Source organism: Lygodium microphyllum, chromosome 3 (genome assembly GCF_053477565.2).
Source record: "Lygodium microphyllum isolate KBCC chromosome 3, Lygodium_microphyllum_v1.1.10, whole genome shotgun sequence".
In the NCBI taxonomy this organism is placed as follows: Eukaryota; Viridiplantae; Streptophyta; class Polypodiopsida; order Schizaeales; family Lygodiaceae; genus Lygodium; species Lygodium microphyllum.
The window spans coordinates 67,279,019-67,304,662 of record NC_141137.1 but is presented as its reverse complement, the minus strand read 5'-3'; the positions used below and the strand labels follow the sequence as shown (position 1 = coordinate 67,304,662).

At 42.4% G+C, this 25,644-nt stretch overlaps 1 protein-coding gene across 7 annotated transcripts in view; it reads right to left on the bottom strand.

The window, feature by feature from the left end:
• The window catches only part of EMB1345 (Transducin/WD40 repeat-like superfamily protein), a 73,758-nt gene extending 51,958 nt beyond the window's left edge, over positions 1-21,800 (bottom strand). For 3 of the 7 annotated variants that reach the window (XR_015689614.1, XR_015689616.1, XR_015689615.1), the window contains exons 1-3: positions 21,395-21,800; positions 21,168-21,314; positions 20,861-21,079 (exon numbers count right to left, since the gene is read on the bottom strand). Coding sequence is in view for 2 of the 7 variants with exons in the window: in XM_087672268.1 (XP_087528394.1) it covers positions 20,861-21,079; positions 21,168-21,314; positions 21,395-21,637 (609 nt within the window). In the remaining 5 variants the exon portion in view is untranslated. The remainder of the gene's footprint in view (positions 1-20,860; positions 21,080-21,167; positions 21,315-21,394) is intronic. The other 4 variants (XR_015689626.1, XR_015689620.1, XM_087672268.1 and 1 more) reach the window with 3 other exon arrangements.
• Between the last annotated feature and the right edge of the window lie 3,844 nt (positions 21,801-25,644).

Below are 25,644 nucleotides of genomic sequence, written 5' to 3'. Positions count from 1 at the left end.
TATACAAATCTCGGTTTCAAACTAATCCGATCTACTTTATAAAGCATCACTCTTGGTCATGCATCAATCCCAATGCTTGACCCTAGCCTTTGCACACCCAATCAATTGTCCAATTAAGACTTGCACTACTGCCACAATAAATCAGCATTCAATTCATACCCAAAACCGACGGATGATTGCTCTAATCCGTGCCATATACATTCTACTAGGTCATGCCTTACATTTCCTTGAGTTTTCCATACATTTTCCACAATAAAAGAGCTACAATCTCACTTTCCATGCTTCAAACGAGTGTAAATCATTGTATTCAGCATCTTTATACAATATAACTAATCCATGAATGCTCAATGACATTACTATGGTTGCTGTTCAAAAATGCAAAAGAACACTTCAGCTTGCCAAATCATCCTAAAAACGGCAACCAACATTTGAACCCAATTTCACGAAGCATTTGCTTTGACAATTCTCTTACATTGTCCCCATGCAATCCCACATTGTTCCTCTCGCAAATACAAGGATTTCTCAAGATTAAACTTTGAGAAAATCGCTTTCTTTGCAACAAAGTTGTCCGAAATGTGCACAACGCTTGAGATCTTAAAAGAAAAGAGGGGATCTCAAACCCTTCTGTTGTAATAACCTGTTTTGAGTAAATTTAGATAGAAAACAATAGCATACCTTGTTGTAAATGGAGTTACAAAGCTTCCCAATAGATTCCCTATGCCAAGAAGAGATCGTTAACTCTTATTCTCACTCCATACATGTTATCATCTCATGTTCCATGGCTACAACCTGTAATTTTTGCAACAAAGAAAAGAAATCGTCTCCAAAATTATGCTTCTCAAATGAGAGAGAAAAATACCCTAAGTGTTACATTTATTGTGTAACTTGTTGGGAAACAAGCGTGAGGGATGACCGTCCAAGGGCCTTGGGCGCCCGAACAGGGTCAAGGGGAGCCTAGGAAGTAAGTGAGTTTAAAAATAGTATAACTCACTTGAAATTGACAGTTGGCAGGGGAGTCACGATTTCGTTCTGGCCAGCAACTTCCTAGGTGTGGCTGGGTGGAGAGTAGAGAGGATCTCTGCGTGCTTGTTTCCCTGGAGCTGAATGGGTATCACCCGCAGAAGACAAAAAGAACAATCTCGTATGTAATACTGGTATCAGAGCCACTTCGATCACATCCAGTGTTGGCGACGGCTACAATTGGGCCACGTTCTACGTTATCGTGTCCTGACTTCGGTTGCTACGGCCACGTTCTGCGTCATTGTGTCTCATCTTCAGTCGCCATCGTGTCCTGTCTTCAATCGTTGCGGCCACGTGATCGAGTCTTGTCGTCAGTCACAGCGGCTACGTTTTGCATCAACACAGGCCACATTAATTATCACTCTGCCACGGCCTTGTTCCCACGCAACCTGGCTGTGGTGTTTAACTACACCCTTACCCAGCACACCCTTACCCAGCGCTCCTGCTGACAAGTTTTGTTTCCACGCAACCTGCATACAACCACTATAGATTGGGGAAAAGTCACACTTTTCCTCATGTGCTTTCTACCACTAAACTATAAAGGTCATCGACATCTATCCTACCTTTGTAATCAGGGAAGTATCCCACCTTTGTCTGCAAATTTCTTATATTTTCTTTCAAGTTCCCGTGTATAGATGGGGGAAAAAGGGAGAGAGGGGGCAACGGAAGCCTCTAGTTCAAGGATCACCCTATGGTGGATCCCCATGAAACTGAAATGCAAGAAGAACACTGGGAAGAATTTTTTGCTACAAGAGAACAATTTGTTGATTTAATTGCTGGTGTGCAAGCACAGGGGGTTCAAATGGAGCTGCTAACTCAAGCACTCACCGAAATAAAATCCCAATTAGCCTTATTACTAGAAAGGGATAAAGGTAAGGTAGAGACCTCAGATATTTCATCTTCATCGAAAGACCTAGATGTGACTATGCAAGACCCTAGGGAATCCTACCAAAAGCTGAGGGATAACCTAGTGTTAAAAGATATGAAATCCCTTCACTTTCACGGGGAGGAAAAAGATAGGAATAAAGATACTATCTTAACTTCCTCCAAAAATGGGAGGATTTGCATAAACTTAAGAATACTCCACCACATCTCCAAGTGCTGGAGGTCTGTCTAACCTTGGGGCCGAAAGCATATAAATGGTGGAGAACTTTAAAGGAGGCAAATAAAATATCTGAAACTTGGGCTCAATTTAAATCCGTCTTTTTAAAAGAATTCCTTCCTGAGAATGAAATGGAAAAAATTTGGGAAGATTGGGATTTTGTCAAACAAAAGGGAAGACCTTTGCTAACATATCTCGAGGAGTATCGTGAGATAATCCTCAAATTGGAAGGAATAGATAAATTTCAAAAGACAAGAGGATCAATAAGGAGACTAGATAAGGCCTATAAAAAGGAAGTGAAAAGGAGTTCACCTAAGACGCTTGAAGAGGCAATTAAATTTGCATTAATCAATGAAGATAATACGCATCCAGGTGTGCTCACTAGTCTCACACTGACACGGAGCCCAGGACTAAGGAATTTGAGGCCTCAAAATTTGTAGGCAAATCTAAAAGGAAAATGCCATTCCTTAAGGGTAAGAAACAACCCTTTGAAAAGAAACAATATGTAAGGCCGAAGTTAAGTCAAGATAACTTTGATAAGGCCAAAAAAGAAAGGCTATGTTTCAATTGCCTATTCCCTAACCATGCTGCTTGGAATTGCCCTCAAAGGAAAAAGGAGGAAGGTAAAGGAAAGGATAAGGACAAGGGCAAGGGAAAAAAGAAACAAATCCATGTAGTGCAGACCTTGGAATTAAAGGGGCATGAAAAGTATAAATCTTTAGAGGTCTTGCACAAGGATGTACAACACAGGTGTTGTATGTCAACTTCTATGCGGCAACCTACCTTTGGGCCACATGATTTAGTTAGAGTACATGGATTGATAGCTGGAAAGAGGGTTAGAGTCATGATTGATGACTCTGCCACCCACAACTTTACAAATTATGCACTTGTCAAAAAGTTGAAACTTCCCCAACAAAAGAGTGAGCATCAATATGTTGCTCGTATGATGCAAGGTCAAGATAATAAAATATGGGATACAATGATATCCAATTTGGAAATCAAAATCCAAGGATATAAAGATAAGCTTGATTTCCAGATTAAGAATATGGAAAGAGCCGATATTGCTTTAGGGAGGGAGTGGCTATGGGGATTAGAACCATCCTTAAAGCGTAGTTATCATCATAATACACTGGAATTTGAAAGGGATGGTAAGACTTTGTGATTCAAGGTGAGCATGAAGTATGTGATAACCCTTTGATGTGTTCCCTTGAAGTTCAGAAGCTGATAAAGAAGGAAGCTTGTGAGGTATATATGTTATGGTCCCTTCCTGTACAAGACACATTTATTTCTTGTAATATAAAGCAACGATTTTCTTATGTTTGTGAATTGAATGTAAATAATGAATTAAGTGGTTTGCTAGATGAATTTAAAGATATATTTCCATCTAACTTATCTAGTGGCCTTCCACCAGATAGGGGTGATGTAAATCACCCAATTGACATAGATAGGGATACACACCCTATTTCTAAACCACCTTACAGGCTAAGTGAAACACAGCACCAAGAAGTCGAAAAACAAATTAAGGATTACCTTGATAAAGGGTTTATACAACCCAGCAATTCACCTTGGGCTTCATCAATTTTATTAATGAAGAAAAAAATGGTTCTATACGACTTTGTGTTGATTATAGAGTATTTAATAAAATAACAGTGAAGAATAAATTTCCTATGCCCAGAATGGAAGATCTTTTTGATCAATTACAAGGGGCAAAATTCTTCACAAAGATTGATTTAAGATCAAGCTATCACCAAGTAAGAATTAAGGCCCAGAATATTCCTAAGACCGCATTTTGTACTAGATACGAACATTATGATTTTTTGGTGATGCCTTTTGGTCTCACTAATGCACCAACTACTTTTATGAAGCTGATGAATAGTGTGTTACGGCTCTATCTAGGACACTTTGTAGTAGTCTTCTTGGATGATATCTTGATCTTTAGTAAATCAAGAGAAGAACATTTGGAACACTTACATTTAGTATTCCAATTGTTAAGAACCCATTCCCTTTATACGAAGAAAACTAAATGTGAATTTTTCGCACAAGAGGTCAAATATTTAGGGCATATTATCTCGAAAGAGAGAATCAAGATGGATCCAGAAAAAGTAAGGGCAATTATTGAATAGCCATCTCCAAGGAACTTGGAAGAGCTGCAGATCTTCTTAGGTTTATCTAGATTTTATTGTAGATTCATTCGAGACTATGCCAAGATAGTTGTTCCAATGATGGACCAACTTAAAGAGAAAGGGAAGAGCTTTAATTGGGGAACAAACCAAAATGAAAGTTTTAAAAAATTAAGGTAGCTATTGCTACAGCTCCAGTACTATTAATTGTGGATCCCAATAAACCATTCATGGTCGAAGCTGATGTCAGTGATAGGGCATTACAAGAGGGTCGACCGGTTGCTTTTGAAAGCAAGAAATTAGACCGTGCAAAACGGAATTATTCTGCTTATGAGAGGGAGCTATATGCAATAGTACAGGCAATGAAGAAATGGAGGCACTACTTGTACGGTGCCAAACTTTTGATCTTGTCAGATCATGAAAGCATTGAGTGGCTTAATGACCAACCGGATCTACAAGGGCATAAAGCCAAATGGGCCGAACTCCTCCAAGAGTTTGACTATGAGATAAGGTATAGAAAAGGAAAGTACAATACAGTGGCTAATGCGCTCAAAAAAATACCCATCGTAAATGAATTGAGTTTTACTCAATTCACTTCCGATTTGCTTGAATCCTTAAAAGAGAAAATGCCAGGTTGATCCGGCATATTCCAACATATGGGAAGCAATAAAAATGGGGATCCAAATAGAAGAGCCTCCACTGAAGAAGGAACATCTGAGGATGTTCAACAAGGAAATGGAGCATTAGGGGTTGCTCAAATGGGATTCACATGGAAGAATTTTACCATTGATAATGGTTATTTACTCTACAAGGGTAGGGTATGTTTCTCGAAAGATGAAGAAATGTAATAAATGCCACATAGTGCGGGACATCCAGGAGTTAATAAGACTTATAGTCTTATTAAAAGGCAGTTCTATTGGCATGGAATGAACAAGGACGTCCTTGACTATGTGGTCAAATGTAATAAATGCCAGGTTAATAAAGCTGAAAGATTGAAAATGAGAGGACTTTTCCACCATTCGAGATTCCTTCGGGAAAATGGGAGAGTATCTCCATGGACTTTATTGTCGCGTTACCCAAAACACAGAGGAGGCACGACTCTGTGTGGGTTATTGTGGATAGGTTAACCAAAATGGCTAGGTTTATTCCAACTTCAACTGATGTTAAAACACCAGAATTGGCTAGATTGTTCATAGAGAACATATATCGATTGTGTGGCCTTCCGACAAATATATTTTCTGATCGGGATAGAAAATTTGATAGTCGATTTTGGCGTGTTGTATTTAGAAAGCTGGATACTAAACTTAGCATGAGCACAACGGAGCACCCGTAAATTGATGGGCAAACTGAAAGGGTTAACCAAATCCTTGAAGATATGTTGAGAGCATATGTAAGTAAAAGGCAAACTAATTGGGAATAGTATTTACCGATAGCAAAGTTTGCATATAATAGTGTCAAGCACTCTTCCACTGGATATAGTCCATTTATGCTGATGTATGGGTTTCAGCCTAGAGCTCCTCATGCAGTAAGACTGCATAAGAAAAAGGTTCAATCAGCCAAGGATTTTTTGGAGGATATGAATAGTATGTTAAAATTTGCTCAAGAAAATATTAAGAAAGCTCAAAATCGAGCTAAAGCTTATGCAGATCCTCATCGAAGAGACATCTCCTTTGAGGAAGGAGAATTGGTCTATCTTAAGGTGCCTGAACAAACTAAAACCATGAAAACGGGACGATGTCCAAAGCTTTCACCCAGGTATTGTGGTCCTTTCACAATACTTAAGAGGGTGGGGAAACAGGCTTACAAGCTCCAACTACCTGCTAGTAGCAAAGCACATCCAGTTTTCCATATAAGCAAGCTAAGAAAGAAACTTGGTGATATGGATAATCTAATCTTAAATGATAACATTGAGGGGCTATTAGGTGACCAATCTATTCCACATGAACTAGAAAGAATTTTAAATGTTCATAACATATGAACAAGGAATACTATTTATCAAGAATATCTGGTGAAATGGAAAGATTGTTCAGAAAAAAGCTCAACATGGGAGCGAGTAAGTACTTTAGGGAAAAGGTTTCCCAATTTACAGTTGGACCTTCCAAGTATCATTTTCGAGGACGAAACCAATTCTTAGGGGGAAGGAAATGTTACATTTATTGTGTAACTTGTTGGGAAACAAGCGCGAGGGATGACCGTCCGGGGCCTTGGATGCCCGAATAGGGTCAAGGGGAGCCTAGGAAGTAAGTGAGTTTAAAAATAGTATAACTCAACTGAAGTTGACGGCTAGCAGGGGAGTCACGATTTCGTTCTGGCTAGCAACTTCCTAGGTGTGGCTGGTTGGAGAATAGAGAGGATCTCTTCGTGCTCATTTCCCTAGAGCTGAGTGGGTATCACCCGCAGAAGACAAAAAGAACAGTCCCGTATGTAATACTAAGTAGCCAAGAGTAATCAGTTGCTCCTTAAACAATTCTTATTTTCGATTACTAGATCAAACTTAAGATCAAGGCTTACTTTATAACTTAAGTGAGCTACCAATCATGTGAAACTTTTGATGTAACTCAAATCTAAGGTGCAAGCTTTCAATTTAATGAAAGTTTTGTGAGAGTGTGTTGCGGAAGAGGGAATACGAACACGGAGGGAGAGGGAGAGAGAAAGCAGAAAATAAGGAAGAGAAATCTGCACTGACTGAAATGAATGCTGAATACAAACGAGAAGGCGGAAGGAAACTGATCAGTCTCTGCACGCAGCCCACAGCATCAGTGAGGGCACCAAATCAGGCTGATGATGATGGTGGCACCACCACGGGGGAGAAGGAGTGTCGGAATCTGCAAGAAGACAAGTGATCAAGTGGGGAGGGGGGCTGCCTATAAATAGGCAAAAGGACAAACCCTAAAAATGCCCTAAAATGGGCGCAAACCCTAAAAATGGGCGCCCCACATCAGTGACCAAAAAAGTGGCCAGGCAGCCAGTGGCTGCCCACTAAAAGAGGCCAAAAAGAAATGCACATTCTAAGACAGCCAGTCGAGAGTGACTAGCCTCCCCCATCATAACACATGACAGACATGTCAGAGCTCCTAATGTCCTCATCTGACTCAGACTGAGGCTCACAGGCAAGAGATGACAAGGCATGACAAACATGACTGCTAACACCCCCTCTCAGATCCTGGATGTGACTGAAGGCCGAAGAAGAAATAGATCCTGGGGTGGCAAGAGGAATGCCAATGTCGATGAAGTCCGTCGGTGTAGACTGCCGCTAAAGGAGCTCCTCACGATCCTAGGAATCCCCCTCTAAAACACTAGGGGCCAGGGAATCCACAACCGCATCACCGAGATCGTCCCCCACTAAAAGGGATGGGGGGTACGAGGGAACCACCGGAGGAGAAGGTGGGGGAGGGGAAGGAACCTGTGGAATAGAAGGTGCACAAGCAGGAACGGGTGTAGCAATAGACTGCCTCGGAGGACCCTCCATCAAAGAAGGGGAATGGAACCTGTAAAGCTCGCTCCCCTGCCAACCTATAGATAAGACAGCTCCTGTAAAAGAATCCTCAATAACAACGGCATGCTCGGTGAAGATCACTCGTGTGCCAAGCCTCGTAAGGCCATAAATTGAGAGGAGGAAAAGGCCCAAATCCGGAACATGTAGGGCCTGTGAAAAGGAGCTCGAAGGTCGGTCGGTAAACAAAGGCAATGTGCCAACACCACTAATAGGCACCGATAAAATGTCACCAACAGTGACTAAACCCTCTGATGGACGGAGATCCTGTAACAAATCACCTCGGGGAGTCATATGACTCGAAGCACCACTGTCCACTAACCAAGGCTGCGCAGAAGACACTGCAGCCACCACAAAAGAAGGATCCTCCTCCAAAGCATGGATATGAAGGAACATTGACTCATGGGTAACAGCTGGTGTAGCGGTAGAAGAAGGCTCCGATGTAGATCCACCCTTGGACAAAGGTGAGGGTACTTCTTCCAGCATTTCTCCTCGGGATGTGTCCCTTTCCCACAGTGTGGGCACTTCGGTCTCTCTGAATCTGAGTCAGAGCCTGAAGAACTGTCTTTCTTCTGAGACTTTGACTTCTTCTTCTTCTTCTGTCCTTCCGAACCTGCAACAAAGGCTCTAGTGGAGTCAGATCCACTAGCATTGACCTCTCTGAGTCACTCATCATGCTCCAAGACAAGCGGGTATAGCTCCTCCCATAGAAGTTGGGCACGGGTCCTCGAAGTAAGAAGGCTGGTGTAGAAGACATCAAACCGAGGCGATGGCAGCTGAGTCAAGAGAATCATAGCCATGTCTTCAAAAGATATCGTCCGACCGAGGGATGCAAGCTCATCCCTCATATCCTGTAATCTGTTGATGTGGTCCTTCATGGAAGGACTATCATCAATAGCGAGCATCCGCAACTTCTTTTTAAGAGTGACCGGTGGGCAAGCGTCTTCTGTTGATAGAGAGACGCGAGCTTTCTCCACACGTCTGCTGCAGTCTTCAACCTGTGAACATGAACAAGGATAGAATCTTGCAAACTCAGAAAGAGAAAAGATCTGGCTCTAGAATTAAGCCGGTCCCATAAGGCTGCACGATCCATAGATGTCCCATTAGCGGGATCCACCTTAGGCCGGGGAATAGGAACAAAAACAAGCTCCCAAAGATCGAAGAAGTCCAAGATACACTCCACCTTGCAGGACCATAGAGAAAAGTTGGAGCCATCCAACCGGTCCTCTTTGGGCAGCTGAGGAAGTACGGGTACCTGTACAGGGGGTACCAAAGGCTGCATCTTCTGCCCACTGGAAGGGGCTCGCCGAGATACATGAATAGAAGGGGGGCGGGAAAAAGGAATAGACTCCAGACAACGGTCCTCGTGATAGAAATCACACCTTCGTTTAGATGAGTGTCGAGACAAAAGCTCGTCATCTGAGTCATCAAAGCCCGTAAACTGATGAGAAGACATCTTCCAATCTGCAAAACACCAAACACTAAAGAAAACTTTGCCGATGCCGAATAATGACCAGCAGTATGGTCACCAATCACCAAAACGCAGGCAGGGGAGGCCTACAGACACCTGGAGCTACAAAACACAAGGTTGTCTAATGAATAGCACCAAGACAGAAGCCGCCAGCACCAAAACGCAGCCTGGGAGTAGATCGCCAACAGGAGAAGAGCTGCCTGGAGATGGAACGACAGCCAGATTAGCAAAGCGCAGCCTGGAGGAGTGTCGCCCAGCTGTAGGAGTGGCCGCCCTGATGAAAACGATCCCAGAAAGAGGTTGTTGATGACATGGCAGCCACTGGAGAGGGCGCCTGCAGCAAGCGCAAGGATTGTGACCTCCTAGAAGGGCCGCCTTGGCTGTTGAGGATGAGGCCAGCAGCAAACGCAAAGATTTGGGTGATCTCCCGCATAAATCTCAGCTCCGTATACTCTCCTTCGGCTCTAATACCATGTGAGAGTGCGCTGCAGAAGAGGGAATACGAACACAGAGGGAGAGAGAGAGAGAGAGCAGAAAATAAGGAAGAGAAATCTGCACTGACTGAAATGAATGCTGAATACAAACGAGAAGGTGGAAGGAGACTGATCAGTCCCTACACGCAGCCCACAGCGTCAGTGAGGGCACCAGATCAGGCTGATGATGATGGCAGTACCACCATGAGGGAGAAGGAGTGTCGGAATCTGCAAGAAGACAAGTGATCAAGTGGGGAGGGGGGCTGCCTATAAATAGGCAAAAGAACAAACCCTAAAAATGCCCTAAAATGGGCGCAAACCCTAAAAATGGACACCCCACATCAGTGACCAAAAAAGTGGCTGGGCAGCCAGTGGCTGCCCACTAAAAGAGGCCAAAAAGAAATGCACATCCTAAGACAGCCAGTCGAGAGTGACTAGCCTCCCCCATCATAGCACATGACAGACATGTCAGAGCTCCTAATGTCCTCGTCTGACTCAAACTGAGGCTCACAGGCAGGAGATGACAAGGCATGACAAACATGACTGCTAACAAGTTTCACCCTGCACCTTGTTTCTTTTGCCTTGTCCTTGTACCACATAGCATATACACTTGTCCACTGCATGACTCAATATCAAATCCTTCACTATTGGTGCAATAGTCACCATGCCAAGAGCTAGGGATGCCAGAATTAAAGCTCATTTTAATTAGATCATTAAGTATATTACTCATTCTAGTGACACCAAAATCCATCAAAAACTTGAAGTTGTATTTGTGTTGTGAAATAAAGATGCCCTAAGGAAGCTAATAGACCTCAAGACCAAGAAAGAAGTCCAAGGGACCAAGATCAATCATGTCAAACTCCTGCCTAAAGTATCTCTCACATATACTCCAACTCTTATAGATGGCTACCCATGAGAATAAGATTATCTACATAGAGCATGATGAGAACACACCCCCAACCATCCAACCTATTAGTAGATGTTGGAGTCATAACCCAAACAATGAAAGCCATGCTCAAGAAAGAAGCAGTCTATCCATTGATACTAAGCTCTCAGAGGTTGCTTCATGCCATAGAAGGTCTTACACAAGCTCAAGAAAGAAACAATCTATCCACTGATACTAAGCTCTTAGAGCTTGTTTCATGCCATAGAGGGTCTTACACGAGCGGTATAGGTGATCGTCCTTACTAAGCATACTGAAATCTAAAGAGTGATCCACATAGATCTCCTCATGAAGAACACACTTTAGAAACACAGACTTCTCAACCAAAAAATCCCCTATAAATTGATATGTAGGCACCCATCCAATACACTCTTACTAATCATTTCAGGCTTTCTTCCACTCCTCTTCTCGAAGTGTTCTTCCTTCTCCATCAGCCTTCTCAATCTCCAATTGTCCATACCTCTAGTCCCCTTGGAGGAGCTACCACCTCAGCAGAGGAGGTGTCACCCTACTACCTAGCCTGTGGCTCAATTGTTGGTTTCTATCACCCTAACCTAGAGGACATCACCAACCTTGAAGGATCATATCAAAGCTGCTACCCAACTGTAGCCAATTAGATTGAAAGCAATACAACTTGCATTTTTGCTCATGTAGCATCTTGTTGCTCTTGTGGGTTACCACAGCTATTGCCATCATCCTATGTTCTTATTGCTGATTGTAGAGCTAATTTCAGCCACTAGACATTGTATTTTGCTGCCCAAAGTCATCTTTGATATCCTACTAACAAATGGGTTGCTACTTGATCATGTGGTTACCAAGACTAGTAGGAAGAATGGGTGCAAATGCTATAGGCACTCCTCTCAATTGCTCAAGGGGAATACGACTAGGGGAGTACTAAGGTCTTATGGGCCTCAGGAATAGGGGATTCACAAAGATTACATTGTGTAAAGAGCTATTGGGGCAAACATCGAGACAATAGATGAGTAAATACAATGCAATGAAAGCTCGACAAAGATGAGAGTGTATAGAGATGAAGAATGATTCAAGGACGCTTTGAAGTCCAACTTTTGTGTCCCAAGGACCATGGCAAAGATGAGTTAGATCATGTTAAGAACATAAAGAACGGCTCCAAGAGTGTGTCATACTCCAGATGGATCATAGTCCACCATGTAGTCTAATGATGTGGGCAGCAATGGAGGGAGTGAAACGCAATCCCTTGGGTAACTAGAGGTCGATGGAGACTCCAAGCAGCAAAACACAAGGTTTATTGGCTGAAATATGCTTTAGCAGCCACATTAAGTGAATTTGTTGGTTGCTCTAGGCCCCAATATATACAAGCTAAAGACAAATCAAAGTTTAAATCGACGAACCATGTCCCATTCAAGGCAACCCAATATGCAACAAATGGCAATGAAGATGATGACATCAACAATTCATCCTTGGCATCAACAAAGCACAAATCGCAGCAGTCTAGACTCCTAGGCACTTGAAAGGACTTAGTGCATGTCATAGGTTCCTTATTACCTTGAGCATAGTACTCACTCTTATGCCTTCGAGATGTGCATATACCATCGCAATATGGATCAGCAAGAACGGATGCTTGGAATAGGGGAACGACATTCCCGAACGAGTAAAAAAGAGGAACTGCTCCAACTACCAAAAATGTTCCTTATCACGTCCCCCGCAGGGAACATTCAAACTTGGAGGAATGTTGTAGGGAATACCACACTCCATCTGCCTAACCCCGCTTGAAATCCATTTGTTGCTATGGTGTGGAGCTGCTCACTCTTGCTGTTGATGCTGCCATCCTACCTTTTTGAGCACCCCTAGTGGTTGCATTTTGGCTTCAAGCTATTGCCTATCAGCTATGGGCAGACCACTTGCCTTTTTTATCTCCCAGAGGCTGTTGCTAGGCACAACACTACTACGTTTCCTTGTTCCCAATCTAAACATTGTCGTGTTCCAAGGATGCTCAAGGAGTGGAGGCTATCCAACAGCCATTGTCTCTCATGGGAGCAGGGTGGTGTTCTTCGAGAATGGATCCCAAGTGTAGCGAACCACCAATGTTGATGAAAAAGATCTGATATAGAGGGCTGAAAATGGCAGGACAATGGGCTGCAAGTTAGTTGTATCACTTCCCTTCATCATTCATTCATCACACCATTAGTTCATTCTTTAGTATCTTCTTCTTCTGCTGCATTCTTGTCTCTGAGTTCACTGTGTCTTAGTCATGTTCATACACTCTCAAAGTTTTCTTTGCAAATCCTAGCATAACTTCGCAAGGGGGTCATCCTCCATTACTAGCTCAATCAAGCTTCTAAACTTCTTATCACTAACAAGACATTCCTCTACAGCTAGCTCAAGCTTCTAAAAGCATTTTGATACTTGATCATATTCAAGCTACATTTGTGTGGTAACTAGTTCTAGAGACCTCGTTGTTTGGAACCGGTGATTCACCGAGTCATAGCAAGGGAGAGTAATGCAATGCCAATTCATTTTTTAGCAAGGCTCTATCTTACCAAGCATTGTAGTTCTTTGTCAAGAACATCTTACTTTGGCACCAAGTTGGATGGTGACTAGTTGGGTAACCCATTCTCACATAGGTTTTTGCATGAAGATCATTATGGTTTCCACTGGTGACCCCATATGGTAGTTCCCACCATTGTAAGCATAATGAATCTCACATCCCATATCAGTGGATTGGTCTTTGACACTCCTCTTTTCCTACTTGGATTGCTTTCACATGTGCAATGAGGTTGCACCAGCATGGTAGTAGGTTAGTGATGTTGAGCTAAAACTGCATTAGCCTGACTTAAACAGCCCCAAAACACACTTATTTAATGCAGAAAAACCTTTTATTTTAAAAAGAAATGAGATCCTAGAGAGTTATTGTGTCCCACATGCAAAAGTCTAATTTGGGTGCCCAAAACTTTCTATAAATAGACATGCAGCCCACCACATTTCCTCAATCTCGTTTTTGCAATTTTTCAAGTCTTTCAACTTGCTTGCCACACCCCAATGCAAAGGACATTGCAATCCAAGCTGGCCGTTGCTGTCTACATCAATCTGGCACCTGTTTCCAACCTTTTCCATGCTGATCGGAGCTGATTACAACTAGGCAACTACTGCTGAGTGTAGTTGCTGCTGACATCAGCCTGCCACATCATCATCCTTGCTGGCGACCGCTGATTTGCTGCTGTACGGACAGCTTACTCTCTCCTCCAACTATCATCCTGCTGTGTTTGACAGTCTCTCACCTCAGCCAACTGTCACCCAGCCTGCACGGGCTGTGTTTTGCTGTTTTCTCTCTCTTCACTCTGCATTTGCAGATCTTGTCTCCTCAGCTTGCGTTTGCTGCTGCACACTATTGTCTACATCAAATCCAGCACAGCTGATGCTAAGTTTGCTGGTATTCAACATCCAAGGGCTGCCTTGCTGCATTTTGGGATCCGTTTAGAGTATGACACACTCTCCAACTCATTACCCTACCCTAATCCTCGAGATACAGGAGTTTGTGGTACAGTATTCACTCTCTCTACATAGTGTGTTTGCTGTATGAGCATGGTATATTCAGCAGTCATTCGCAACACTCTCTGGAGTGTGTATAACAAAGTCTAATGGTAGTTCGATGGTTTTTTGCCCGAACACTCTCTACATAGTGTGTTTGTTGCATGAGCTCCATGGTAGTACGATTGTTGCATGAGCATTGTATATTCAGCAGTCATTCAGCATTGTATATTCAACTAGTGCCCGAACTGACATGGGCAAAAAAACATCGGACTGCCATGGAGTCCACAGACCATATCACATTTCTACCAATCTCATCCTTATGCATCGGGCTCAGCAGGAGGTTGAAGGTAAGCCTTGTAAAGAAATACCCTAACACAGAAACACAAACAGAAACTGTACCATAAAGCACAGACTGATAAAAGAACACAGTTAGGGTTAGGGTAACTCACAGACAATGAACACAAAAAATAAATGAAGTGATACTACTGTTAAATATACCATGCTCATGCAGCAAACACACTATGCAAAGAATGAATACTGAACCTCGAACTCCTGTATCTAAAGGATCAGGGCAAGGATAATGAGCTAGAGAGTGTGTTGTACTCCGAACAGATCCTGAATCGTAACAAGGCAGCCTCCGGATGTCAAACACCAACAAACACAGTCAAGGAAGGCTGGACCTGATGCAAACGACAACGCAGGAGAGAGAAATACTAAAAACGCAAGTGAGGAGATAAAAAGACTAAAAACGTAGGCTGCCGGAGAGAGAAAACAGCAAACGCAAGTAGTGGAGAGAAAATCTCTGTAACAGGCCGAGGAGAGAGAAAAACAGCAATGACAACAAGGAGGAGAGAGAAAACTGAGCACGCAACAGCTAGAGAGTGATCACCAACAGTCGCTCTGCTATAAACAACTGCAAACTACGGGTGGAAGGCTGGAAACAAGTGCCAGACTATAGATGACAAGGGACAGCTGAGATTGCGATGTCCTCCGCGAAAGGGGTATGGGCAGCAAGCTGAAAACACTTGAAACCTGCAAAAACAAGCTCTATTATGAATGGAGGGCAGCATACTTATTTATAGAAAGTTTGGGCCCTCCCAAGTGGGTTTGTGCTTATGGGACACAAACACTCTCTAGGAACACATTTCTTTTAAATAAACAAGGTTACTTCATTAATTAAGCATGTTTTGGGACTGTTGAAGTGAAGCTAATGCATTTTTAGCTCAACAAGCCTGAGTTTTCTCCTTTAGATTCGGTGCACAGAACTAATGATCTTGCAAGACCTTCAGAATCTCCACTACATACCGGCCATCCACAAGTGGAACTTAGCTCAGATTACACATCACTTCCACAGTACTTTTCTACAATGCCAGGTACGAACCCTATTATTTCAAATTCTATACCAACTAATTCTGTATTTTCTATTAGATCGGGAGATGCTCATCAAGAAGGAACTCTTCAAAACAAGCTTTGGTTTGTAAGTAATGAGAAAGACAGGTATTTCTTCATGAACTCAAAACTAGGTAAGAAGCTGAAAGAAGAACTTGCGCAAGTATTCCTACCCTTCCTTTTTCTTCAAATGATTTTATTTCTCATGGTCAATATGAAGTAGGTGCATCTTCATCTAGTGCATTTAATGGACAAAAGGAACCAACGATGTTTCCCACAACAACATCCATCACAAATCCATTTGGGCTCCCACCCATCCCTCCCTCATCTTCCATTGCACCTTCCTTTCCGCTTCCATTAAGTGCACCACATTATCCACCACCACACACCACACCAGGGGGTTCTGCACATTTAGGTATAGACTTTAGGATCTCTACATACCCATTTCCAAGTGGTACACTTGTGATGGAGGCTCGGCATCCCACGCACACTTTTGGGCTATCTCTCTAGGTGTGCATCCCAAACATACTCGATTGTGGATCGTTTGGTATCACAATTTGCCTCTATAGCATTACCTAGTGGACCATCCGATCATTCTGTAGTGCCCCAGTCAACATTTGGACAAGGCTATTGTGTCCCAATGTCTCCATCTACACCCATGATATCATATGGACCTATTTCCATTTCAGTACCTCCGCATCAATCGGTACTCATTGGACATTAACGGCTTATTTCTGCCTATCCACCTTTACCCCCTCCTACTTCTTGTCCACCACCACCACCTCCATCTTATCCCATCTATCCATCTTCATAGACACCTCATGGTCCTAGTTCCTCATCCGCCAAGCATACATTGAATGACAAGACTCGTTTCAATGGTTCAAACTACACCAATTGGTCAAATTTGATGATGCATGTCTTAGACTTTCAAAACCTATCCAAGTTAGTGTAAGGATTGAAACCACGTCCTTGTTCCATACGAGGTCATCCCCTCATGGAAGGCTTGTAACACCTCTACTATTGTCAAGCTTATGCAGGGCTTGTTGCCTGAGTTTCACTCTCAGCTTCAGCATTTCGACTTAACATCCGAGCATTGGACACACTTGACTAACCACTATGCAACTTGAGATAGGGCCCGTTACATCAATTTAAATCATGAGCTCCAAAACTTCAAAATCACAAATAAGGATGACTTAAAAGTAAAATTGGCTGAATATTGGCATCTCCTTGCTGAGTTCTCAACTACTAGGACTCCTAATAAGTGAAGGGAGGTGAGCCCTGAAGTGGAAGTACGAGCGGGAGCAAGAGCTATGGTGGAAGGAGCAAGAGCGAGAGAGAGAGAGAGAGAGAGAGAGAGAGAGAGAGAGAGAGAGAATGTGGACTCCAACAATCACAATGTGTGACTGGTCTTCCCTTTATTCAAATGTCACTGAAAGAATAAAGAATAAAGTGACAGTGATGGGCATCCGCTGCCTGCAGTGTGTAGGTGCGGGTACTGTCAGTGTAGTAATACACGGGCAACTAGGCGGAGGTGCCTTTACCCCCAACAACCTCCCACTTAAAGGTAGATCTGCCTCAGTGAGGAGTGAGAAGGGGAAAAAAAAACACTACAATATCTACATAGATACAAGAGGATAAGAAAAGATGTCATCTCATCCAACACCCATCAACTTCCTAAGGAATGCAAAGCACTCTGTAGAGAGACTTTTCGTGAGCAAGTCTGCAAGATTCTCGTCACTTGAGATCTTGACAAGGTCAACAGACTTGTCCCAACGACCCCACGAATGAAGTGATACCTACGACCCCACGAATGAAGTGATACCTCACTTCAATGTGTTTTATCTTTGCATGGAAGACCAGATTCTTAGCTAACTGGATAGCAATCATAGAATCCGAATGCAATGTAGGGATAGCATCTACAATACCAAGGTCCACAACCAAGCGACCCAACCAAATGGCCTCCTTACAAGCCTCAGTGGCTATAACATACTCGGCCTCTGTAGTAGAGAGAGTTGTGCATTTCTGCACCCTGAACATCCATGAAACAGCACCTCCAACAAAAGTAAACACATAGGCAGAGGTGGACTTCCTACTATTTGCATATCCTACATAGTCAGAGTTAGTGTATCCCACGACTCCTGTATCCTGGCTGCCATAACATATGCACATATCAGCAGTGTCTTTCAGGTACCTCATGATACCCATCACAGCATCCCAATACCTCCTGCCAAGTATAGCCATATAACGTGCCACAACACCAACTGCAAAAGCAATATTTGGACGGGTGGCTATCATGGCATACATAAGACTGCCCACTGCACATGTATAGGGAATCTTGGGCATCTCGGTCCTCTGCTCATCTGTCTGCAAATAATCGGTCTGTGATACCTTCACATGAAAAGTCAATGGACAGCCAATAAGCTTTGCATCCTGCATACGGAAGCACTCAAGGACTTTATGAATGTACTCTCTCTGTGATAGATACAGTAGTCCTTGATGCCTAGCACACGTAATGCGCATACCAAGAATATTAGAGGCATGTCCCAGATCTTTCATCTCAAAGCTCTTCTTGAGTTGAGATTTAAGAGCATCTAAATCATCATGAGCTTTCCCTGCCAAAAGCATGTCATCCACATAGAGTACCAAAATCAATAAAGATTCATTACGGGCTTTCTTCATATACAAGCACAGATCCATAGCACTACAGCTGTAGCCCTGTGACTGCATAAATACATCGAACTTATGATACCATCCCCTAGGTGCCTGCTTCAAGCTATAAAGACTTTTCCTCAATCTGCACACTAGGTATTTCCTACCAGGCTCTGCAAAGCCCTCAGGTTGCTCCATGTAAATCTCATCGTACAAGTCCCCATGTAAAAACGCCGTCTTGACATCCAACTGGTACATGTCCAAGTCAAACTGTGCAACCAAAGCAAAACTAAGCGTACAATGGTCATCTTAACCACAAGAGAGAGAACCTCATCAAAGTCAACACCGTGCTGCTGCTTAAAACCCTTTGCTACCAATCTGACCTTGTATGCCAGCATGGAGTATCCAAGGGTACTTTTCAACTTGTACACCCACTTGCAAGGCAAAGCCCTCTTGCCACTAGACAAGGAAACCAAATCCCACGTACGATTCTTATGCAATGAGTCAATTTTAGACTGCATAGCCCTCTCCCAGGAGTGACTATCACCCCTGCACATGGCCTCATCATAGGTGAGAGGCTTTCCTACATCTGTAACCAAGACATAATTTATGGAGGGCTCATAGCGGTCAAGAGGTCGTCTATCTCTAGTAGAACGCCTCAATGTAAGCTGTGTTGCCTGTCCAATATCCTGTTTAACATCTTGTGTAACATCCTGTCTAACATCCTAGCCATGAGAATCAGGTGGTACAGGCTATCTAGCTAGCTACGCAAGAGCAGAGGGCTCCTCTTGAAAGATAACCCTGGGTATCTCAACAACTTTCTCACCACCACACTTCCTCAATCTCTTTTTTGTGGTTTTTCAAGTCTTTCAGCTTGCTGCCCACACCCTGGACGCAGAGGACATTGCAGTCCAAGCTGGCCGTTGCTGTCTACATCAATCTAGCACCTGTTTCCAACCTTTTCCATGCTGATCGGAGCTGATTACAGCTAGGCGACTGCTGCTGAGTGTTGTTGTTGCTGATGTTAGCCTGCCACATCATCATCCTTTCTAGCGACTGCTGATTTGCTGCTGTATAGACAGTTTTCCCTCTCCTCCAGCTGTCACCTTGCTGTGGTTGAGTCTCTCACCTCAGCCAACTGTCAACCAGCCTGCACAGGCTGTGTTCTGCTATTTTCTCTCTCTTCACTTTGCATTTGCAGGTTTTGTCTCCTCAACTTGCGTTTGCTGTTACACACTGCCATCTACATCAGATCTAGCACACTTGCTGTTGAGTTTGCTAGTGTTCGACATCCGGAGGCTGCCTTGTTGTGTTTTGGGATCCATTTAGAGTATGACACACTATCCAACTCATTACCCTTGCCCTAATCCTCGAGATACAAGAGTTTGTGGTACAGTATTCACTCTCTACATAGTGTGTTTGCTGCATGAGCATTGAATATTCAATAGTCGTTCACTTCATTATTCTCTATGTTCATTGTCTTTGAGTTACCCTAACCCTAACTATGTTCTATGTTATCAACTTGTGCTTTCTTGTATGCTTGGTATTGTGTTTTTTGTGTTTAGAGCCTTTCTTCACAAGTGACTCAATGAGACGACCATCAACAATTGGCCTAGGAGCATCGTAGTCAACACAATTGTTTGTGCCAAAGGGGGGTGCCAACAGCTTGGAGAGTGACAAAAGATTGAGCCTTGATACAACATGTGCCAATAAGCAATCCAACCAACCTTTGCTCATCGGGTAACTCAACATAGTTCACACTTCACTAGGATGATTGAAATAATAACTGTCATACATATCACCATAGTACATAAGTGAGATCTAGTCAAAGGAAAACCAATTGTCATTCTACCTACCTTATAGACAACACCTAACAAGCGTTTTTCATGTGTTTTGGAAAATGTGTTCCCAACCTAGGGAATCGAGATACATTTCCGTACACGAAAGATAGAAGGGTTATAATATTTGGACAACACTTTCAAATTTGCAAAATTGCATTGCAAAATTGCAGAATGAAGTTATTGATCAAACAATCAATAGCTATTGGTCAAACAATCAATCATAAAAAGCTAACTGAAGGGACATGGATTCTCCTAAATGTATAAAACCTTTGCTACAAAGCAAGTCAAGAAGAAACTTCTCCTAGTTTCCACTATGATGAAACAAAATAAATCCACGCTCAAAAAATATCTGAGTCAGGGTGTTTCTAGTCTCAAAGACCGAGTGTTTGAGTTTATCATTGAAGGGGCAACAGCTGAACAGCTTATCATTGAAGGGGCAACAGCTGAACAGACACTTACAGGCCAATTTACATAGGACACTCAACCTTTCTGTAAGATGCTCTATGAAAGCTGCAACTCAAGAAGTGGGACTATTCTGATCTCTTTATTAAAAACCCAGTTTATTTTGGAAATAAGAGACATGTACAGTGGTTTCTTCATTCACTAAATTTCACGTAAATAGATGTAAATGGCATCATCTCCTGCTCGGAAATGTGCCCCAGAAAAAAACAAACAAACAGTTATTTAAATTGGAATGCTGCTCCACTTTAAGAACTTTTGTAAGCTTTTCTAACTATGGACTTATTCAGATTGAGAATTATTTGTGCTAATGCATAAAACCATACCATTATAGAATTGTCATAACTTGCAGAGACCAATATGTCATGGTAAGGATGCCAAAAACCATACCTTTATAGAATTGTCATAACTTGCAGAGACCAATATGTCATGGTAAGGATGCCAAAGCACCATTTTCACATCTTGAGAATGACCATGTAATACAGAGGCACATTCAAACTCATTTCCAGGCTGTAATTCCCATATCCACACTGATTTGTCCCGCCCACATGTCGCCAACAATGTTCCTGATGCATTCCAAGATACACTTTTGACCTCATTTTCATGACCCTGAAGAAACCCAATAACAGTCGCTATCAAGATTGGATCAACATAAAGGCCCATAGTCCAAACATCGATTGAGGCCGCAAAAGCTCACCTCAAGAGAAGCAACGCATTCAAATTCTCCACGAGAGTTTTCCCATATAGCTGTTGTTCCATCAAAGCTGGCAGTTGCAAGCAAAGTCCCATCCGGCGACCAGTCACAGGATCGCACGGTTCGTTTGTGCATATCATCCAGAACTGCCTGGAGCACAGGTAACAGAGCATCAGCAGGAGTACTCACAAAGTGGCCGACAATGGAAAGGGGGCGAATCGAGTACTGACGATGCAAGCCCAGGAGGGAGAAACGGGGTTGGAGGAGGGACCATGCTGCCATATCCTGACAGTTCTGTCACCGCTGCAGGAAGCGAGCATGGGAGGCCTGCCAGCAGAGCCGCTAGCGGGATTCCAGGCCACGCTCCAGACCCGGTCGCTGTGTCCTTCCAGCTCCTGCACTAAGCAAAGCTCCGGCTGCCCGAGAGCTGCCACCTCCCCGCCTTCCCCTCCCACCAGCAGCCTCTCTTCCATCGTGATCGCTAGATACTGCGCTACAGCTGATGAAATCGAAGATTCCTGCTGTCACGTCCTCTGGTGTTCAATGTTTCCGGGACATTGGCAATTGACAAAAGTAGAACAAGTCTTTTGATTCGAGGTGAGATGCTCTTGTTCACGCCTCTCTCCCCAGCACATTTAAAACGAAAACGCATCATGAAAAGAACTACTATCGTCACTCAAAAATTCCTCATAAAGCACATGAGTGCTTTTCTCTTTTTACTTTTAAATTTTTGCTTGCCTTTTTATGTGGTCCTATTGGTTTATTCCACATCACATGGGTTTAACGTGCTCTAATGACAAGGTAGTTAGTGTGTCTCCCAAGGTAAGAGCCCCATTGTGCCTTGGGTAGCAACATAAGCCTTCCTCCCCCCCCCCCCCCCAAAAAAATAATAATAATAATAATAATACTGGCCATGTCTAGGGTGATACGGTGGAAGGTGTGTTTGAGAGAAGCCACAGAGATAAGCTTGAGAGAGGAGAGTAGCAATATCAAAGGGGCGATGCAAAGAGCCAACATATGGGCCAACACTATTGAGTGTAACCTTAGACTCGCATTGATTGCAACCTTGAGTTGCAAAATCCCAAGCCTAGGCCTAATGTATCACATCTTATCTTTGTTGAGCCCACTCAAGTTAATCATACTCACTAGCTAACCAAGAAATAGTTGACAAGATGCCATAGAAGGATTCCTAGGAGACATCCCCTAAGCCATTCAAGAATCAGTCCAAACTTTAGAAAAGTTGTAGAGTTTGACATTTGATAGGTGAACTTGTACTAGATAGGCTATTAACTCTACAAGCCCAAGGAAAAGACACTTTTGATCCAATATTAGACTTCAACATAGCCACTCTAAAAGAATTAGCTAAATTACAAACAGTGATTGATGGCATCAAGAGGTTGATCTTAAATAATGGAGTGACAACATCGTATGACAATTTAGTGTTGGACCTAGCATAACACTCGACATGGTCCAATTGGCAATACACATAGCCAATACTTTGCTAAACTAGACAAGGAAGAACTCGTGGGATCCAAGAGCAAGCCAAAATCCCCCTTTGCCAAACAAGTGGAGAAATATCAAAATGAGAAATGATCCCTAAGTTTCATAAACACTTTGAGCAAGTCTATAAGGCCAAAAATCTCAATTTTGACTCAAGAAAATCACATGCCTTTGGATTATTCATAGATAACCACATGTGAACTTGGTTCATAGGCTTGGATGTTGTAGAGAAGCCCGATTCTCTATGTTGAAAGAAGTCTTCATAATATGCTTTTTAGTAGTAGGATATGGAGATAATCTCATTATTTGACTAATGAACACAATGCAACAAGAAGGGGAATTTGTGAAAGATTATGTGGCTAAATACAAAAGAATCCCAATAATCGGAAGGTCAAGTGTGAAAGCAGCAACCAAAGTATTCCCAAAAGGCATCTGAGATGAGAGAGTCTATGAGACCATAGCCAACAAATTGATCCAATGTTAATGAGGTGCTCAATGGGAAATTAGGATAGATGGTCTCCTTAAAGAGAGAAGCCAAGATCAAAAGTCAGTAGGAACACCAGACCCTTAGTCAAGTCAAAATGGTGCAAAGCTCAACACAATGTAAGGACTCGCTACCTTGTAATAGTAGCAACTTGAACTCTCTAAGCTTGTGGACATTATAAAGCAACCACGAGCTTATGAACCAAACATATGCTACATATGTCACTTTGGAGACCACTTACCAAGTGTTCCAAACCCAATCGAATGTGCTCAATTTACAGCCATTTAAGCCATGATGTAATTTATTGCCAAGCCCCTAGAAGGCTTCCTTATCAATCTCCACATGTAGATGTTGGATCGCATGCCAGGTGAATTTGTATGCGTTGAGACTTTAGTTATGCAATGTGAATGCATAGTGTTTGTGACCCATACTTAATGGACTATGCAAGTGTACTTCTGTGTGTCATGATATCTTTGTGTGCAGAATAAGAACTCTCTAAGTGCCATGAATGCTAAGGTGGGTGCTAGCTATGTGTAATAGAATTCACAAGCATGCATGAGTTTTCACAAGTACATATAAATGCACATGAGTGCACATGGTGTACACACACGTGGTTACTTGGATTTACTTGTGTTCAAGGATGCACCTAGGTATATTTTTGTGTCACTCTTAGGTATCCTAGTAGATGAAATAATGTGGATGAATTGCGAGAATGATCGAATGCATGTAGCTTCCCCCTCTCTACGAGTGCTAGTGATGTAGCTTCCACCTCTCTATGAGTGCAAATGTATGCACTGTATGGAATTGCAAGAACGATCCAATGTATGTAGCTTCTTCCACCTCTCTATGAGTGCTCATGCTTGCACAAAATATTGAACTACTTGAACCAATCCAAGATCACCCTTTGTGAGACAAACTCCCCATAGAGGAAGAATTACATAATGCGAGCAAATTGGGCCATGGAGACATGGTACTTGACCTCATTACTCACATATTGATCCTTGAAAAGATATCATAATTCCTTAACACCTATGTTGCACTCCAATATAATCTTGATTTCTATGAATGGCTTGTCCTTAGGCTAAGTGATGACATTGCACCATACTCAACTATCAATTCATTAAAATTGTTGTATGTAAATAAAATTATAATTAAAAAATCCATGCAAACCACAAGTGTGACACCCTTGCAACACTCTCAAAAGCATTGAAATATTTGTGTGTGTGTGTTGGGGGGGGGGGGGGCAAGCAACAAGGAGCTAAATGATGATACTAGTAAGTTGTAGAAATCTGAAATTTTTTATTTGCATAAGGATTAACTACATGTACTCTCAAGTTTTATTGGGTGAATTTTGGACAAAAATAGGTGACATATAATAGAAGCTCAAGCTAAAGAAGACAATGACAAAGCAATGAAGTAAACAATTCCTTAGAAGAGCTCAAAAGGATAGAGGTATGGAAGATCTAGAGGCATATAAGGACATCGAGGCCCTAATGCTCTCAACTCCCTTTTAAGGATGTGCAAATTGTCTTGCAAAGATCCCAATCCTTGTCAATAATTCATCAACAACATTTGCTCTAATATTGAGGCTTGCGCTTTGATTGTCCTAGCTCAACACTCATTTGATGTGCTTTGATACCCATACAACATGAAGAGCTAGAATCACTATTATGATCAATCTTCCAATCCCTAATGCATTCATTCACCCTTCTAATGCCAAAAGGCTCATTGCATGTCTTTTGTTTATTTATTCAAAGAAAGGGGAGAGAGAGAGAGACATAGAGAATATGAATCCCTAAGCATTATATCGCATCTAGGGTACTCAAGGTAGGTGCACCCGTTGCCCTTGGTTGGTGGGCTCCATCTCTAATCCCCTAGCCCTTCTTCTAATTCCTCCACATTTACTCATGGTTCATTAAGGGAAAGATATATCTAGGAAGCTTCGAATCACCTATGGTTAGACATGTCCCCTTGATTCACTTACGCTTTTCTTTCTTTATGAGTCTCATGCTCCATCATGCCATTGATCCAACAACAAAATCAAGGGAGGAAAGCACTTGAAAAAGAAATCAACAATTACAACTACTCTCGCTATCTCCTTATAATCTTCTTCAAGCATTGTTTCCTTGGCAATTACAATTTTTTCCATCTTTATTTAACGAGTTTCCTTGTTCCATCAACTACATCACCTCCAAGAACCAATGAAGTCATCTTCTAACTAGGTAATGCTTAAAGATGCTTGTGCACTCACATAATAATTGCACTATAACCTATATATAGTTTGGGTCCTCAAGTGTGGGACAACACTCCAAAATTACCTAGATTTTGATCCATCTCCCAAACTAAAGAAAATTTATCTTGTTCACTAAAAAAAACTAGCACTTCCCTAAAGGAGAGAATACACGTAGGTTTTCTATTGCATGCACAAAACTTTACAAAGATCCTTGTGCCATCACCTACACTTCATCCATGACTCTTTCATATTCTACAACCTAC